Below are 18,123 nucleotides of genomic sequence, written 5' to 3' on the forward strand. Positions count from 1 at the left end.
AGACCAAGAGACCTGGATCTCTGTAATTTAAGCCATTTATTTTGCTTTCTTATTCTTAAAAATGAACTTCAAATTTGAAGAACCATTCTGTCCAGTTTAGTCTCAGTAGAAGTATTTTTTGTCTAGCTCCTGGGTTGTTGCAGGAATTTCACTTAGAGAAAAGATTGTAAACTTGTAAAGCAGTGATTTTTAACCAAGATTTCATATCAAAGGTGAAGCATTTGGAAATAAGCATGTATAGATCCCTCCACCAGAACTATGAGTCAGTAGATCCGGAATGGAGCTCAATTATCAATATTTTTTAAGTTCCTTGGCTAATTCTGGTTGTACTCTCATAACTTCAGTTGAGAGCACTATAGTAAAAGACTATATTTTACCTAAGGGCTGACTCTGGAAATATTTCTGAAAATCAACTTGTGGGTATGATCATTTTTTGTTCAGACATCCATTTATACTCTAGCATATTTGTTTCCTAGGGTTACTGTAACAAATTACCATAAACTTGGCAACTTAAAACAAGTGAAGTATATTCTCTCACCATCTGGGAAGCCAGAAGTCTGAAATCAAGGTGATGACAGGGCTGCATTCCCTCTGGAGGATCTAGGAGAAAATCTATTCCCTGACTCTTCCAACTTCTGGCGGTCGCTGGCATTCCTTGGCTTGTATCTATAATCACTCTAATTTCTGTGTTCATCTTCACATTGCCTTCTCTTCTGTCTTAACTCTCTCTCCACCACCTTTTTATATAGACACCGCCCAGACCGGATGCTCTCCCCATCTCAAGATCATTAACTTAATCATGTTTGCAAACTTTTTGCTGTATATAGAGATATTCACAGGTTCCAGGGATTAGGAACCTGTACATCCAGATATGGATAGATCATCCAAACAGAAAATCAATAAGGAAATAACATCCTTAAATGACACATTAGACCAACTGGACATAATTGACATTTACAGAGCCTTCCATCCCAAAACATCTGTTTATACATTCTTCTCTAGTGCACATGGAACATTCTCAAGAATCAACCACATACTGAGACACAGAGATAGCCTCAACAAATATAAGAGGGTTGAAATCATAACACCATATTCTCTGATCACAATGCTTTGAAACTAGAGATCAACTGCAGAAAGACATCAGGAAGAAACACAAATACATGGAGATTAAACAACATACTACTGAAGAATAACTTTGTCAGAGAAGAAATAAAAAGAGAGATCAAGAGATACATATAAACGAATGATAATGATAGTACAACATATCAAAACTTTTGAGATATAGCAAAAGCAGTCATTAGAGGAAAGTTCATATCATTACAGGCCTATCTCCAAAAACAAGAATGAGCCCAAATAACCTAACACTTCATCTTAAAAAACTAGAAAAGGAAGAACAAATGAAGCCTGAAGTCAGTAGAAGAAAAGAAATAATCAAAATTAGAGCAAAAATAAATGAAATTGAAAACAAACAAAAAAAAATGATAGGAAAAATAAATGCAACAAAGAGCTGGTTCTTTGAGAATGTTAATAAAATTAATAAACCCTTGGCTAGACTCACTAAAGAAAAAAGAGAAAGGACACAAATAAACAAAATCAGGGATGAAAGAGAGGAAATTATGACTAACATCGCAGAATTACAAAGGATCATGCAAAATACTATGAAAAAGTATATAACACCAAATTTAATAACCTAGAAGAAATGGACCAGTAATTAGAAAATACAACCTTCCTGGACTGAATCAAGAAGAAATGGAAAATCTCAATAGATGGATCAACAGTATGGAAATTGAAACAATCATCAAAAACCTACCAAAAGTAAAAATCCAGGACCAGATAGCTTTACCGGTGAATTCTATCAAACATTCAAAGAAGATTTCATACCTAATCTCCTTAAACTCTTCCAAAAAAATCCAAGAGGAGGCAATACTTCCCAACTCATTTTATAAGGCCGATATTACCCTGATACCAAAACCTGGTAAAGATAACACAAAAAAAGAAAACTGCAGACCAATATCTCTCATGAACACAGGTGCAAAAATCCTAAGTAAGATACTAGTGAACCGAATACAGCAACATATTAAAAAGATTATACACCACAATCAAGTGAGCTTCATCCTAGAGGCTCAGGGATGCTTCAGCATACGCAAATCAATTAATGTGATACACCACATAAACAAATTAAAAAATAAGAATCATATGATCATATCAATAGATGTAGAAAAAGCCTTCAACAAGATACAACATCCATTTGTGATGAAAACACTTAACAAAATCGGTATAGAAGGAAAGTACTTTAACATAATAAAGGCTGTCTATGACAAACCCTCAGCCAACGTTATACTTAATGGTTAAAAACTAAAAACCTTCCCTCTAAGATCAGGAACAAGGCAAGGCTGTCCACTATCGCCACTGTTATTCAATATAACATTGGAGGTCCTAGCGAGTGCAATCAGACAAGAGAAAAGGTATCCAAATAGGAAATGAAGAAGTCAAACTGTCACTATTTCTAGATGACATGATTCTCTATATAGAAAACCATAAAGACTCCACAAGAACACTACTAGAAACAATAAGCAAATACTGTAAAGTCTCCAGATACAAAATCAACATTCAGAATTCCATAGCTTTCCTATGCTCTAATAGGAAAAAGAAGTAGGAAAATTAATTCCTTTTGCAATTGCAACAAAAAGAATAAAATACCTAGGAATAAATCTAATGAAACATGTGAAGGACCTATATAATGAAAACTATATGACCCTATTAAAAGAAATCGAAGAAGATACAAAGAAATGGAAAGATATTCCGTGTTCTGGGATCGGAAGAATCAACATAGTTAAAATGACTGTATTACCTAAAGCATTATACAGATATAATGCAATCCCCATCAAAATCCCATCGGCATTTTTTAAAGAAATAGAACAAAAAAATCAGATTTGTATGGAAGCATAAAAGACCCCAAACTGCCAAAGCCATTCTGAGAAAAAAGAACGAGGCTGGAGGCATCACACTGCCCAACTTCTAATTATACTACAAAGCGATAGTAATCAAAACGGCACGGAATTGGCAGCAAAAGAGACACACAGACCAGTGTAACATAATTGAGAGTCCAGAAGTAAACCCATATTTATATATGGGCAAATAATTTTCAACAAAGAAGCCAAAAACATGCAGTAGAGAAAGGATAGCCTCTTCAATAAATGGTGCTGAGAAAACTGGAAAGCCACCTGCAAAAGAATGAAACTGGACTGTGGTCTGTCACCACACACCAAAATTAACTCAAAATGGACCTAAATATAAGACCTGAAACAATGAGATGCATAGAAGAAAACATAGGAAGTAAACTGAAGGACCTTGGACTTAAAGAGGATTTTATGCATTTGACCTCAAAGACAAAGGAAGTGAAAGCTAAAATAAATGAATGAGACTACATCAAACTAAAAAGCTTCAGCAAAAGATATCATCAACAAGGTAAAGAGAGAACCATCCTAATGGGAAAATATATTTGCAAGCAACACCTCCAATAAGGACCTAATATCCAATATATACAAAGAACTCATACAACTCAACAACAACAACAACAACAACAAAAATGATCCAATCAATAAATGGGCAGAGGACCTGAACAGACATTTCTCCCTAGAGGACATACAAATGGCCAACAAATATATGAAAAGATGCTCAACATCGCTAGCTATTAGGAAAATGCAAATCAAAACCACAATGAGATACCATCTCACACCTGTTAGAATAGCTATAATCAACAGAACAGGTAATAACAAATGTTGGAGAGGATGCGGAGAAAAAGGAACCCTTATACACTGCTGGTGGGGCTGCAAATTGGTACAGCCAATATGGAAAAAACAGTATGGTTTCTCAAAAACTTAAGAATTGATCTACCATATGATCCAGCAATCTTTCTACTGGGTATTTACCCCAAAGACTTGAAAACCCAAATCCAAAAAGATATTTGCACACCGATGTTCATAGCAGCACTATTCACATTGGCTGGGACATGGAAGCAACCGAAGTGTCCTACGATAGATGATTGGGTAAAGAAGCTGTGGTACATATATACAATGGACTATTACTCAGCCATAAGAAGAAATGAAATACTGCCATTTGTGACAACATGGATGGACCTCGAGATAATCATGCTAAGCGAAATAAGCCAGACAGAAAAAGTTGAAAATCACATGATATCACTTATATGTGGGATATAAATCTAAAAGCAACAAATGAACAGGACAAACAAACAGAGACTCATGGATATGGACTATAGGCTAGTGGTTACCAGAAGACTATAGACTAGTGGTTCCTAGTGGGGTAAGGGAGGAGGGGGAAGGTAGACAGGGTAAAGGGAGTCAAGTATAGGGTTTAGGAGGAGAGTGAAGTGAATAAAGGGGATCAAATATATGGTAGCTGAAGGAAACTGGACTTTGGGTGGTAAACACACAATAGAATATACAGGTGTCAAATGATAATATACACCTGAAAATTATATAATTAAGCAATGTTACCCCAATAAACTTAATTTAAAAAAAATAAAAAGAAAAATAAAAAGAACCTGGACATCTATTGGGGTTCATTATTTAGCCTCCCACAACTGGTTATCATTAATATGAGCTGCTATGGTTCATTAAGGTTGACCTGGTATCTTTATTCACTTATCCCAACTACCAATTCATGGCCATAGAGAAATGGCAGCCTTTCATGACAGTGTTTACCCACGAACCTTGGTCTCTTGGAGTTAGGTCAGATAACCAACCCCCTCATAGCTAGAGATAAAATATTTTCCTGAGCCGTAGAGTATACCTCCACTTTCAGCCATTCATATGGCAAATACCTTTGGTGATAAATGGGCCAAGATTATAGGATCAGTACAGCAAACCCATCATCCTCACCTACAGAGGCATTTCAAGCATGTGTCCTAGCAGCAGTGGCTCAAATTTAAAGCTCATCTTTTAAGAACAGACTACTACAGTGACCAGCATTATTTGAATCTATTCTAAAAGAGGTACAGGCTTTTCACATGAGCCTTGACTTAAGTCATGCATTTACAATGCTATAAAGTTTGGTTTTAGGAGGAGAAGATGTAGTTAGTTTTAGTTAGTTGATAGAAAAGAATGTAGTTAGGTGGCTGTAGTTTCTTGATTCCTAAGGAAAAAATGTGATTTCTGAAACAGTTTTTGAAAACCAGCTACAGGACCTTAAGAGAAGTTAGTTAACATTTTCCTCATCTATGGAAGAATTTGTTTCATGATCTCTTAGGCCCCTTTCAGCTCTGAAATTCCATTTTATTGTTTCTTGATTGGAACTTGAGAGTTTTAACAATTTGTCCTGAAACCATTATTACTGAAAGGCTTGTTCTTGTGCCATTAGTAGGCAGGTACAGTATGGAAAAATTGATAGAAAAATTCTTGGATTCTTACTTGAGTATATTTTATGTTACCATAAACTACTCATCTTGGACTCTATTAAATGCTTTATACCTATACAGTTTACTAAGATCGAGAGCATACGTTCTCAGTTAGGTCTTTACTGAGTGTGTGCTGCTTTGGGAACATCCAAGTGCAGCTGACATGTGAATCTGAAGTTCACAAAAGTTCACATAGATTGAAAATAAAACCCTTCAGGTTCATCCACATTGAAGAGATAAGATGAAGAAGATAAGAGAAATGAAGAAGATTATCCAAGGAGACAGGAGGCAATTCAGGAGACTGTATCGTGTCACTGAAAATAAGGAAAAACATACTTGAGAGTGTTCTGTGCTACTGAAAGGTGAAGAAATGCAGGAACACTAAAAAATGGCCTTGAATTTAACAGCAAGGAAGGAGTTTATCATGATCAGTTTTAATGATGGAACAGGGATGAAAGTTGGATTGCCTGAATTGAAGAGATTTAGTGGAGATAAATATTGCACGAAGTTCTCTCTGAAACTTGGATTAAAAAAAGAGAGGCTGAGGAACAAAGGGTGGTCACTAAATTGCAGAAGCAGGCTTGGGAGAGACTTGCACATATTTGAAAGCTGATAGAAAAGAACCAGTAGAGGAGGAGATGTTACCACAGAAGAGGAAGGTATCAAGACCAATGTTAGACACTTAGCCTTGCAGAGAAGGGGTACTCCTCTCACCATCAAAAAGGAAGAAAGAATAGATGCCAGTGAAGATGCGTTTTAGGGAAGATGGCAAAAAGTTAAAGGAGGCTCACGAATGAAGGCTCCGCTGCAGTATGAGATGACGAATCTGCAGTGGCATTATTTTGTGCTGTTGTTTAATTTTCTCTATTATTGCTGAATTAGCCACATACAAATGGAGGTGGCTGTGAGGCTCAGGAGGATTGCATTAGTGGCTAGGTCAATGCTAGCATCTCTTTAATAGATACCCCAGCCGCTTTGGCTTCAGGGATGGGCCCAATCAAAGAACCTCATCTCCCAACCACATGGATTCGTCCATGGGGAGGACAGGTGACCTAACTCACACCAACAGGAACCTTTTCAAACTGGAGCTGGGAGAAAGAACTGTTTGTTTTCTCTTATGGAGAGACACAAAGATGTGAATCGATGTTGCTTGTTGTGGACACATTTCTTATGTAGTAAAGAGAAGGAGTGGAGATGTTTGGGGTGGAAAGAGGAGAATTGTTGAAGGAGAGCGGGGAGAGTTTTAAATTCCTGTGTCCCTGAGACCAGCTTCACCTGTCTCTTTTTATGATTTGGCTACATAAACTATTAGGTCACTTTACTGTTAAGATGGTTAAGTTTAGGTATTTGCGTTTGAAACTAAAGAAACTTTAACTACTAGTATATGGGAAGTCAGAGTAGGATTGGTCAAAGAAGTTGAAGATATTAACGACACCAGTTGAGATGCTAGAGCTTGGGGGTGTAGTTTGCACAAGAGAGGAAGTGATGGCTTTTGGGCTAAGGATAGAGAAATCAAGGGAATTCACTTCTTAACTAAGCTAAGTAGATAAAAGGATAGGAAGTTGTAGTGACGGTATAGGAGTGTTAGATGCATTTGCAAAGCAAATTTTTCTGTTTTAGAAAAATGATCATAATAAAGCTCTAAAAAAATTCATGAAAATCTCTGTAATTTTGTGATTGAAAAAGGGTAAGGATAACATCTGTCTTTTAGATTTGTCTGTTATATACATGGGGAGAGGATTTGACTTACGATATAGCAAGTTCGTCGAATTTTACAAGACACTTTATAATAGGTTTTTGTTGTACCACATGCAGCTGATTGAATAACAAGAATTTTCTAATTTGGACCTCAGTATCTCTAAGCAAAATATTCTCATGGGCGAAAGAAAATTGAAAACCTTTGTTGAAGGGCAGAATTGAATGTATTAGAAAAAAATCTAGATACTTACATATCATTTTCAACTGTCTACCTTTATGACCAGATTTTTTTTTTTTTTTTAAATCTTTACTACATTGTTAAATTACTCCGGGTAGTATCGAGTATGATGATACATAAAGAACCTTTAATGATTTGTCTCTTCAATTGCAGTTTCTCAGCCCGCTATTACTTGTGGGTTCAAAATGGCTCATACAAGTAATAGAATCCATTTAAAAGGCATTTATCCAGCAAGAGTCTCCCGAGTCTTGAGCTAGACATCAACTCTCTGCGCTTCTCTAAGTGCAGCCTCGTGAGACATTAGCTGTATAATAGGTTGTAGTTCTTGACTATATTTGAGTTCTTCAAAAAAGCTTATTCATTTTACAGCATGATCTTTGTGCCTTTATTTACCTGTTATTTTACTTTCATCTTTTATCATTTTTGCGTTTGAGGACACGTTTTACTGTGTCCTGATAATGATGAAATGTGTCCTAATTTTTATTAACTCCCATAATTATCCAATAGTTAAATTGACTACTATAGCCACACTGAAGAATTCTCACAGAATCTGTCAAGATACTGGCTAAGGATACATGAATGGAATCTTAAATAATATAAGATCTGTAATCTAAATATATTTGTACTGAATTTGGAAGTGTTTTCACTGAAAAGGTTGTTTTTATGCACATGTAGACTGTTGCCTACACTCGGACTGACATAGTGAAAGACAAGGGAATACGAGGCAGTTCTCCCTCTGCTCTGCGACCTGGGAAACTCTGAGCTTGCCATTTCCTCTGTTGAAAGATGAGGGGGTTGGATGGCATCTGACCCGCCTTCTCCCATCTTGAAGTAAATGAAATCTTTGCTGAGTCTAAGAGATCCCAGTCCTTCTTTGAAGAAAAATGTTCCAACTTCATTTTAATGTCATGCACCCAGTTATCCTTTTCTTCAGTATAATTTGCTGTTGTGGTTTTGTATCTTAGAGATGCATTTCTGTTTTCTTTTATAACATCTTACTCAAAATTGAGAAAGTAGGGATGTAGAGTAGCATTTTCTTGGATCATTGGCGTAGTGAAACAACTTAATTACAAGGAGCTTATATGTAATGCCAGAGCTGGGAAAATCAGCAGTTTTATGCTGCCTTTGTCATTATGGCTGCTGAGGCTCTAAAGAAGCTTTCTCCCTGCCCCCTTACTACCTCACACATGCCAGCATAATCCTAACCGTAAAGCACAATCATAAAGTTGGACCGATTAAAGCTGCTTAAGTCATTGCTATAGAAACTCTGACATTATTCTGAAGTGATCTTTCATAATCTGACTTTAGTCCCCCTTCCATGTATCTTGCTCATTAAGTTGTGAGGAAAATAGTTATATTTGCTTTATTAATGAGAAAGGTATGAGTATTCCAATATCCAAACTAGTGAAACTACAAGACCATATTTTGAATAAGAAAAATAGAGTACATGATCTAATTTTAATCATATCCTATTTTAAATAGGATACAAATATTACAGTAATGTTTTCCTGTGGTAGAAAGCAGTACAGTATCGTGTGTTTGATTTATAAAAGACAGTTTTTACTTTGTGAAAATCTCTTTCACAAAACACTGCTTACCCTGTGCTTGTTTACCTCAACTGCATTCCTCATCCTTGCAGAGAATGGTCAATAAGGGGCTTGGGAGCTGCTTGCTGACTTACTCAAGCCCTTTTGGCTTTGATCATTGTCTGAATTCAAAATGTGGAACAGAATAAAAAGAATAATTCCATCTTGTTTTCTGTCTTCACAGGCTCTGTACAACTCAATCAAGAATGAGAAGCTTGAATGGGCAGTGTAAGTACGCTGGATGTCAGCTTTGTAATAAACAAACTAATTGCTCTTTTCTTACTGTCTTTCTTTGTACCTTAGAAGTGATCTTAGAGAAGGATTAAATATGCATGGACAGTTCTCATTTTTCACCAGCATCTTACCTACTTTGTATAAAACCTAAGTATCCGTGTCTTTTTCTTGGTACCCAGCATGCTCCTATTCTGCTTTTAATCTGGTTGCTATGCCTGTAGCCATTTATTGTCTTTTTAATGTATCATTTTTAAAAATAGCATTCTAAAAGAAAATCTGGTAAAATTACATACATTTCAAACTCTAATACAAACGTTTTTGGTACCATTCATTTATTTTAATCTCTCCTTCTTGTCATTGTAGATCAAAGCTTTCCAATCCTATTTCCTGTGCCACCAATTATACCAGGATATTGATAGATACACTTGAGAAATGATAGATTAAATAAAGCTAAAAAAAAAAAAATGTTTTTAACTGCAGAACTTCCAGAAGCTTATATAATGCCAATTTATATTGTCAGTCTCTAAGAGAATAGAATTTGCAGTGTTTCCTGAACCTATCTGACAGCAAAATGTAGTGTTTCAAGGTACATACTTTGAAGATACTATGACAAATAAATTACACCTAACTCTGTGTAGACCAACAATACCACTCTTGTTAAATTTTTACTGATCAATGCGGGAGTTAAGAATTGATCTTTAAAAAATTGCTAGGGAAGAATCTTTTAAATTTTTAATGAAGTTGTAAAGAAATTAAGTCAAAATATGTTTTTTGATTAGAACTACATGTGAATTTTATTTTTGATTTCCACTCATATTAAGCATTCATAAATATTTTTCTACCATGTCACCTAACATAGCAATTTGCAATGAACTTAAGTTTACAGAATCATAACAAAAAAATAAAAAATATCAATACCACTTGAATTGTTTCCACTAATTGTAAGGTCATATGGTACTGTTTGAAATTAGGGATTCAAAGTTTAAGTTGATACCATAATATTTACAACTATATGTGATGGCTTGTGTCTCTGTATGTATGGTGTGTATGTGTGTGTGTATCATGAGATTCACTTAATGAGTTTTCCGTGAAATGAGATTAATAAGAATTCATGGTCTGAGATCCAAAGTGATAATTTTTTATTTATCTCTCTTTAATGAAAGTGGATTTCCTAGACTGTCATAAATGATGTACTTAGAATCTTGCTGAAATATTAAAAGCGTATCCTGACCTATGCAGAATATCGACTCTAGAAAAAAATTAATAAAAATGAAATAATTATTAACATTCACACTAAGGGAGAGAGTATTTTAAGGATTCTTTTATAAAGTTGTTTTAAAAAGCGAGTCAATATACTCCTGAGGATCTGTTTTGTAAACCTAGGTTTTTGATATATTGAATTTGTTACAGTATACTTTATTTATATTTACGTAGTGGCAATTTGGTGCAAGAAAACTTGATCTTGGGGCCTTATGCATGTGTGGGGGTAGGAGTTTACCCAAGAACTTCTATCTCCCTCTTGTCAAGTCAACAGAGCATCATGTTTAGGAGCCCAGATCCCAGGGTCAGATGGGTTTAGGTTTGAATTCCAGCTTTGCCACGTACTAGCTGGATCACTGGCCATGTTCACCTCTAGGCCTCAATTATTGAGCCTCATATAACCCTCAGATTGACACCGTGAATATTCTAAAACACTAAGCATAAAGCAAGTTATCCCTCAGATTATGGTAACTAACATTGTTAAAGCCCTGATTTCTATCTGCTTTGTCGTTTTCCTTTTTGTTTCTCTCTCATTTCAGTGCTTTCACATTTATTCTTTATCATCTACCAAGAATAAAGCATTAGAGTAGTTTATCATATAATTAATTTTCTTCACCTTTAAAAGATTGGATAAAATGATCACAACTGTCCTCAGTTTTAATATTCTGTGAATTAAAAAGTTTTTCTGTTAGTGTTTCTCAAGCCGACTTCCTGTGGAAAGGACACTGCTGGTCTTAGAGGCCGTAAAACAATTAGTTTATGGGTCAATGTGATGTCCTCTCTGAATTCCTACAGAGATAAAGGGTCAATACCCAAATCTTTTCGTCATTGAGTCCTATTTTGATCGTAAAGTACCTTTTAACAGCTACTAAAACTAGTGGTCCCTAGAACATACTTTATAAAGAAAACCCTACTGTATGTCAATTTGCATGATCCTTCAGATGAAGAACTAAGCTTTTTCCTTGATAAATAAGTATGAGCAGGTATGTAATTATGTGCAACACTGTGCTCACCCGGTTCTCCTTGTATCCTCTGATCACACCTTCTCTTACGCACTTTCCTCCTATAATTCATTAATGTTGGTACCTCCCAAATATCAGCACTTAGAGTTGTCATCTTTCACTAAAAGTGCCTTTCTCGGCAATCTCATTCATTCCTAAAACTTTATCTGCTGTATCTGTAAAAATTCTTCCCAAAATATATATACAGCTCTGACCTCTTTCCCAAATCTAATTTATCTTTTTGCAGTTTCCCGCAGGATATTTCCAAGGGCAGTTAGCACTCATCATCTGTCTGTAAGCTTTGTAATGTGTTCTCTATTTCTATTAATGAAACCAGTATTTCCCTGCTTACCTAGATTTTGGCCTCTACGTCACCTTTGGCTCCTCCCACGCCACCTCACTCACTGCTGCAGAAATGGCTTCAGAGAGTTGCTCTTCTTCATTCCTGGTGCTGCATCAGAATTCAGACATCCTTGCTTTTTGCCTCCTGACAAGTGCCTCCATCTCCAGCTTCTTTCCTCTGCTTTAACCTATTTTGAAGTATGCCTCTGCTCTAAAACTTCAGTTAGGCTCTGCACATTCTGCCAGTAATCTATTTTATTTTCCACTGTATGTTCACACAGCCTACATTTCAACTAAGCTGACACTAGGTGCTATTCCCTGTACTTGCCCCATGGCTTCTCGCCTTTTTGCTAATGTTCATAAAGTAACCTCTGCTCAGAATCTACATCCCTACCATTCCTTTGTGTTCAAGCCTACCATCCTTTATAGCCCGGCTCATAATCTCTTCCATGACTTCTTTCCTAATCTTATCAACCAGAAATAATCCTAGCCCTTAAATGTCCTTTTTACCTTATCTAATGATACCATCAGTTTCTACTCCCCATGATAGTTATTTGTAGGAATGTCTCATTAGACTGTAAGCTCATTAAAGAAATGATACATGTCTGGATTTGTTCCTTTAAAGCTTCCTTTGCTAAGCATAGTGATTATATGTAATAAAGTCTGCATAAGATGATAGAAGAAATAACGACAACAATGCAAAGAACTACATTTCCTAGAGTATCAGCCTACAGTTGGGTAGTTTAAACAATAGTTATAGGGAAGATGATGCTGCTACAAAATTTGCACAATAATGTGTACTTACATGGGGGGTATCTTGATGTCGATTTTAGAACCTCAGAAGAAATCAAATTACAGATTCACAGAATGTTATAACTGGAGGGACCTTGGAGGTTTTTAGTTCATTGGATTTCTAACTGGGTTCCATGGAGCCCTGGGGTTCCAGGGAGATGTCTGTGGGCCACTCTATGTCATGTGAGTGAAGGGAAAGGAGGAAGATAAGAGGGACCCAGTTTTGCCTCCCACAAGCATCGTGCCTCTTTGAAATAACCAAAGCAGCCCTACTTTTATCTTTTTAAAATATATATTTGTTCTACTTAGTATTTTTTTATAAAAAGTATCTGTACTTTAAAAAAATTTTTTGGAAAAACACTACGCCAGGCCAGTGTTCTCATTTTCTCATATGAGGAAAGTGAAGTCAAGAAGCATTCATTAACAGATCCAAAGTCACGGTCAGCATAGGGGCAAAGGCGGGATTTGTTTCCCCTGGCAGCAACATGCTGCCACTCTTCTCTGTAGCTACATTCTCAAAGTCTTTGCTGGGCAGCAATCTCGTCTTAATGTTTCCATGCCAACTTTCGATTCAGTGTAGATAAGAAAGTTTTATATTAAATTTTTAGTCTCATTAAATCCTTCTAGAACTACTAGTGTTCTCCCAAGCAAGTTAGGTATCTAGGATCATTTATTCCTCATGCAATCTTTAAGTAGCTACTCCTGTGCCCGGCCAGGTGCTGTACCCTAGATGCGAATATGAAAAAGACAGGCTCTCTACCTAATGAGAACACAACGTAGCGGTGGGTGGGAGGGGGTGGACTGTTCAAAGATGAAAACATAAAAATTGTAGTGAAGAGTGCAGTTAGCCAAATTGCCTCGTGGAAGATCTCAGCTTCCTTCATGCAGGACAATTACCATTTCTTTCCCAGTGCCTTTGCTCAGTTGTACATTATTCATAAAGCATCTATTTGTTGACCTACTTTGTACTAGGCAGGATACTGGAAATTTGGGGAGAATGGAAATATATAAAGCATTAAAGCGTTTTCCCTTGCCTTAAGAAATTTTACAGCTTAATACAAATGATGGAAAAAACAGGTGAGGAGTAAGGTACTCTCTCTGATTGGGATGGGGTGGGTGAGGTGAGATGAAGAGGCTATGGGAGCTTATCCCTTATGTTAAAATTGCTTAGAATTGAGCTACATGAGGCTCTTCAGAAAATACAGCAACTCACAGAAAAGAGAAAATAAAATAAGTGCGGTATTATTCATTAGGAAAATTAATGGTCTTCTTTTGTTTATTGCTGTTATTGTACAACAGTGTTTAGGAGATGTGAGAAATCTAATTTTTAAAATTATTAAAAATTCATGTATCCAGCCTCACTTTAATTAAGACACAATAAAACTAATTTTAAGTAATGTGCTTCTGGGCTCCCCCCCCCCTCATTTCCCTCATCCTCTGGGTTGCAGCAGCGTTGCCTTTCTTATCATCTTGCACAGTTGTTCTCTTTAACTCTGAATAAGCATTTTTAAAACGTCCCATCATCGAATAATCTGTGCCGTTTTGTATTCACCTATAACTCATTTTATAAAAGCAGTTTAAAATCTTTATCATCTTTGCTGCTAAATTAAATCGTTTTCTGTCTGCCCTCACATATCGAAATATCCTGGCTGATTAGGTGGGGTGGTGGCACATTGGGATCTTTCTGTCTTCCAGATCGTGTGTTAGGAAAGCCCTGAGCTTTGAAAAGTATGGTTTTAAATGCCAGCGGTTCATTGTTAGGCTTTTTTTCTTTTTTGTCGTTATGAACTTTAGTTATGGCTGTTCTTTTCAGGAAACCAATCCTGCCCATTTATTGGCTGATTTTAGGAAGGAGAGAAAGCTCTTCAAAGATATCCTCCCTCCTTACCATTATTATGTGTCATGCTGCCTGAGAGTGTGAGAGTATCTACCTGCATTTACATCTGTGTGTATTTTGGAGAATGATAGGTAAAGGCAATGGAATAACTATTGTTCTTTCATGTGGCACTTTATAATTCTTTATCCAGTTCAAAGGTCTGGATCTGAAAGTGACAACTTCTGCCAAAGTCTCTTTGCTATACAGTCTCTGAAAAAAAGTCTTTTTCCAAGCAAAGAACCCTTCTAGAACTCTTTTACTTTCATGACTTCAGCCCTTTCCATATTTTACTTAACTCACTGTTGATTCTGATTTCATTGTAGGTAATAATACATGTCAATTAAAATATAGTCTCAATTATTATTCTATAGGAAATGGCCATCTCAAAAAATAGTTTGATTCCCACCTAAAAGAATTCGTCTTTTAACTTAGACTGATTTAGTTGAGCTACCTTTAGCTTAGGAATGTAATTTATTGCTTTGCACTTAAAGTTTCTTTATCGTTTCCTCTTTTATTATAATTCTCCTTGATTTTTGTCAACATTGGAACCCTCTGGGAAGAACATTTGAAATTCCCTAACTATACCTTTTAGATTTGGACTCGAATCCTTTGTCTTATTTTAAAATACTTTTTACTTTAAGATAAAATTATTTTATTTCCATAAAAAAGATAAAAGTAATTCATTTTTGTAATTATTCTATTAAATAACTTTATTATCCTAATGCCCTAGTGAATCTAGATAAATGAATTTGTTACTCAGGATAGTGTTTTTTAATAGTAGGTATAGATAAATGAAAACTTTCTTCCTCAAGCAAGTTATTTTAGATCAAGACATTTATGTGGTACTTTGATCTAAGAAGTCCAAAAGTAGTTCTCATTTTAAGCTTTCAAATAGCCACCTATAGGTTGATCATAATTACTAGTGAGAAAACTAAGACAAAGAGAAATTGCTACAGGTCAGACAGTGGTTGTAGATAACGGCAAATATAATAAATATATAAAGACAAATTGGGTGGAGGGGGAGGTAGGAGGGTTAGCATTAGGAGTCATCGGTAGTGAGAGAACTAGCAATGGAAAAATTAATAAAATCGTGTAAGATATTTGACTATAAAGAAGAAATAGGGGGTGGCTCCATAGTGTAGTGGTTAGCACATCTGCTTTGCACGCAGAAGGTCCTGGGTTCGCTCCCCAGGTGGAGCCACGGACCATACCCCGGGTGCACCAGGCCCTGGGTGCACGCCGCGAGCGTGTGGGAGGGGACGCCTAGCCTTCAGAGATGCAGTTCTTAAGGGGAAACAGCAACATTCATGAGTCACGGGTGGAAGTGGGGGATGGAGAGGGGTGGGATTAAAAGAGGGGAAGAGAAAAAAAAAGAAGAAATAAAACTCAGTTCTCTATATAGAGTGCTCATACTCTTAAACAGTTCGTGGATATGCATTGTGCCTCATCGAAATACTAGAATAGAATAACATTTAACATTCTCATTGTCATTGCTATTTGTTCGATTATCCTCACAATTCTCACATGGAGGATATACTACATCATGCTGGATTCTTGGTAAAATAATAATTCTAATGTTAATATTATATAGAGTTTACAAATTTAGAAGACAATCTAAATGAATATTAAGTAAGGATAAATCTATGGATATGTAAAGAATATTATTGATTTGATCTATAAATTTGGTAAAAAAAAATGCATTGAATATAAGATAAGGAAAGGAAAGGAACAGAGAGAAATGCCCTAGTTATTAAAAAATGATCATTAACTTGAGGAAGATTTTCAAGCTAAAGAATTAATATCACTTAAAAATTTGTCAGCTAAAAATGATATTGATTGTGGGTCCACCTCCCAGATTTTGGTGTTTAAAAGACGAAAGATTTCAGGAATTAAAAATTAAGGAAGATTATCTCACATAGCTCTATGAAATGTAATTTTACTAAGAATCTGAATAAGTAGCCATTTTTCTCAGCCATCTCAACTATACTGAACTCAGGTATGCAGGAAACTGGAAAAAAACACCATCCAATTCTTACCTTCAAAAGGGCAAGTTAAAAAAAGAAAGTCTGCTTTCTGTTAAGTAACATCTCAAAGCTGAGATTGAGATAGTTACTTAGAATTTTTAAGGATTTAATTGTTGTAACAGTTTAATATCCATAAAGATGATAATGAGAGTAATGTAATTTACAAATGTTGTTCTTTGCTTCACATTATTTTTAACTTCAGAATATACAGAGCAAACAGGTTGGTGAGCAGATGGAATGTGATTATAATATTAGTAACCTACTGGTCCCAAAGCAGTTTTAGAATCAATGAGGTGCAATGAATTATGGAGGTTGGGATATTTTTTCTAAAATGCTGAAGATTTTGAATTTTATAACTTATCAAATGTCACATCTTTGATTTTTGTTAAAGGATGGCACAAGAAGAAAATGCAATAAGTATAATTTCTAAACAAAGCATAATATGCATGCAGTGGCTAATATAGTGCCTTGAATATCTTAGACAATAGTTGTTTAGATTTCATTGAGTGTTTTGTATATATACATTGTGATATACATATATACATACATTTTCAGAGATGATAAAAATTTAGCCAAATCAATATACTGAAAGAAATTACTTTTAGTTGTCTGTTAAAAATTTCTTAGTAGATCTTTTGGAAACACCTAACATGTAGCTTGGCCCCAGTGTACTCCCAACAACTTTTTTTTCCCCAACTATTTTAACATCTACAGTTAAGTTTTTCTTAGTTTGGAAAGCATGCTACAATCATACATACAGTCAGATCTTTTATTTCAGAAAGCCAAGTTACTAGCCTGTTTCTTCTTCCCTTCTGGCAACATTCTTCTCGCTGTTAAAGAGCTAATGGTGGAGCTTGACATTTTTAATAAGAGCATATTCTTTTCTTTACAGTTAAGATACCTGTGTCAGAATAAGGTATTTTTAGAAAGTAAAATATATTTCCTTTTTCATCAGAATTTTTAATTTACGCGTTTTTTTATTTTTATTTCTGGTAAGTGACAAAGATTCATTTTAAACTCATCGTGACATAATACGATGTGATATAATAGAAACCCCATGACAAATGAGCACATTTTTTAATAAGTTTATTTTTCACTTTATTTTCCAACAATCACCTGATCACAGTATTGAGACGATATTTAACTTAATGTTCTGTTCCTGTACTCAACTACTATGTTCATTTTTCAAAAAAAGATTTTTTGAGTTATAATTTACATACCATAAAATTCACCCATTTAAGTGTCCAGTTTCAAAGTTTTTTGTTATGGGATTGCATAACAATCACCACCGTCCATTACTGTCATTCCATAAAGATTCATTGTGCTTGTGATTTTGCATGGCTTGTGAACAGCCCGAGGTCTGTTAGCCACTTACCGTGGGTTCTGGCTACATGGGATTCGCCTGTCCGAACCTTGGTTTTTCAGAGATGGTAACATCTACCTTTATAGGGTAGTTATGAGATTAAGAATTAAGTTATGATGTTCATAGTAATATTTGGAGGTTCAAGATGGAGTTTGGTATCCGATTCATACCCCCACTCCCATCTGTAATGTTCTGGCTGTAGGCGTATGCACACAGTACTGAGCTAAATGAAGTCAGGTATCTGCTCTGTAGTCCAAAGTGGAAGGTTCCCTAGGAAAGTTAAATTGAAGAAT

At 35.7% G+C, this 18,123-nt stretch overlaps 1 protein-coding gene and 1 non-coding gene across 3 annotated transcripts in view; both read left to right on the forward strand.

Moving 5' to 3' along the window:
• The window catches only part of PSD3 (pleckstrin and Sec7 domain containing 3), a 407,146-nt gene that overhangs the window by 279,577 nt on the left and 109,446 nt on the right, over positions 1–18,123 (forward strand). For both annotated transcript variants that reach the window (XM_011373110.2, XM_011373102.2), the window contains exon 10: positions 9,123–9,166. In XM_011373110.2, the coding sequence (XP_011371412.1) occupies positions 9,123–9,166 (44 nt within the window). The remainder of the gene's footprint in view (positions 1–9,122; positions 9,167–18,123) is intronic.
• TRNAA-UGC lies at positions 15,571–15,644 on the forward strand. The gene has a single exon. It is a non-coding gene; the product is annotated as a tRNA-Ala (tRNA).

Source organism: Pteropus vampyrus, unplaced genomic scaffold (genome assembly GCF_000151845.1).
Source record: "Pteropus vampyrus isolate Shadow unplaced genomic scaffold, Pvam_2.0 Scaffold8, whole genome shotgun sequence".
Lineage (NCBI taxonomy): Eukaryota > Metazoa > Chordata > Mammalia > Chiroptera > Pteropodidae > Pteropus > Pteropus vampyrus.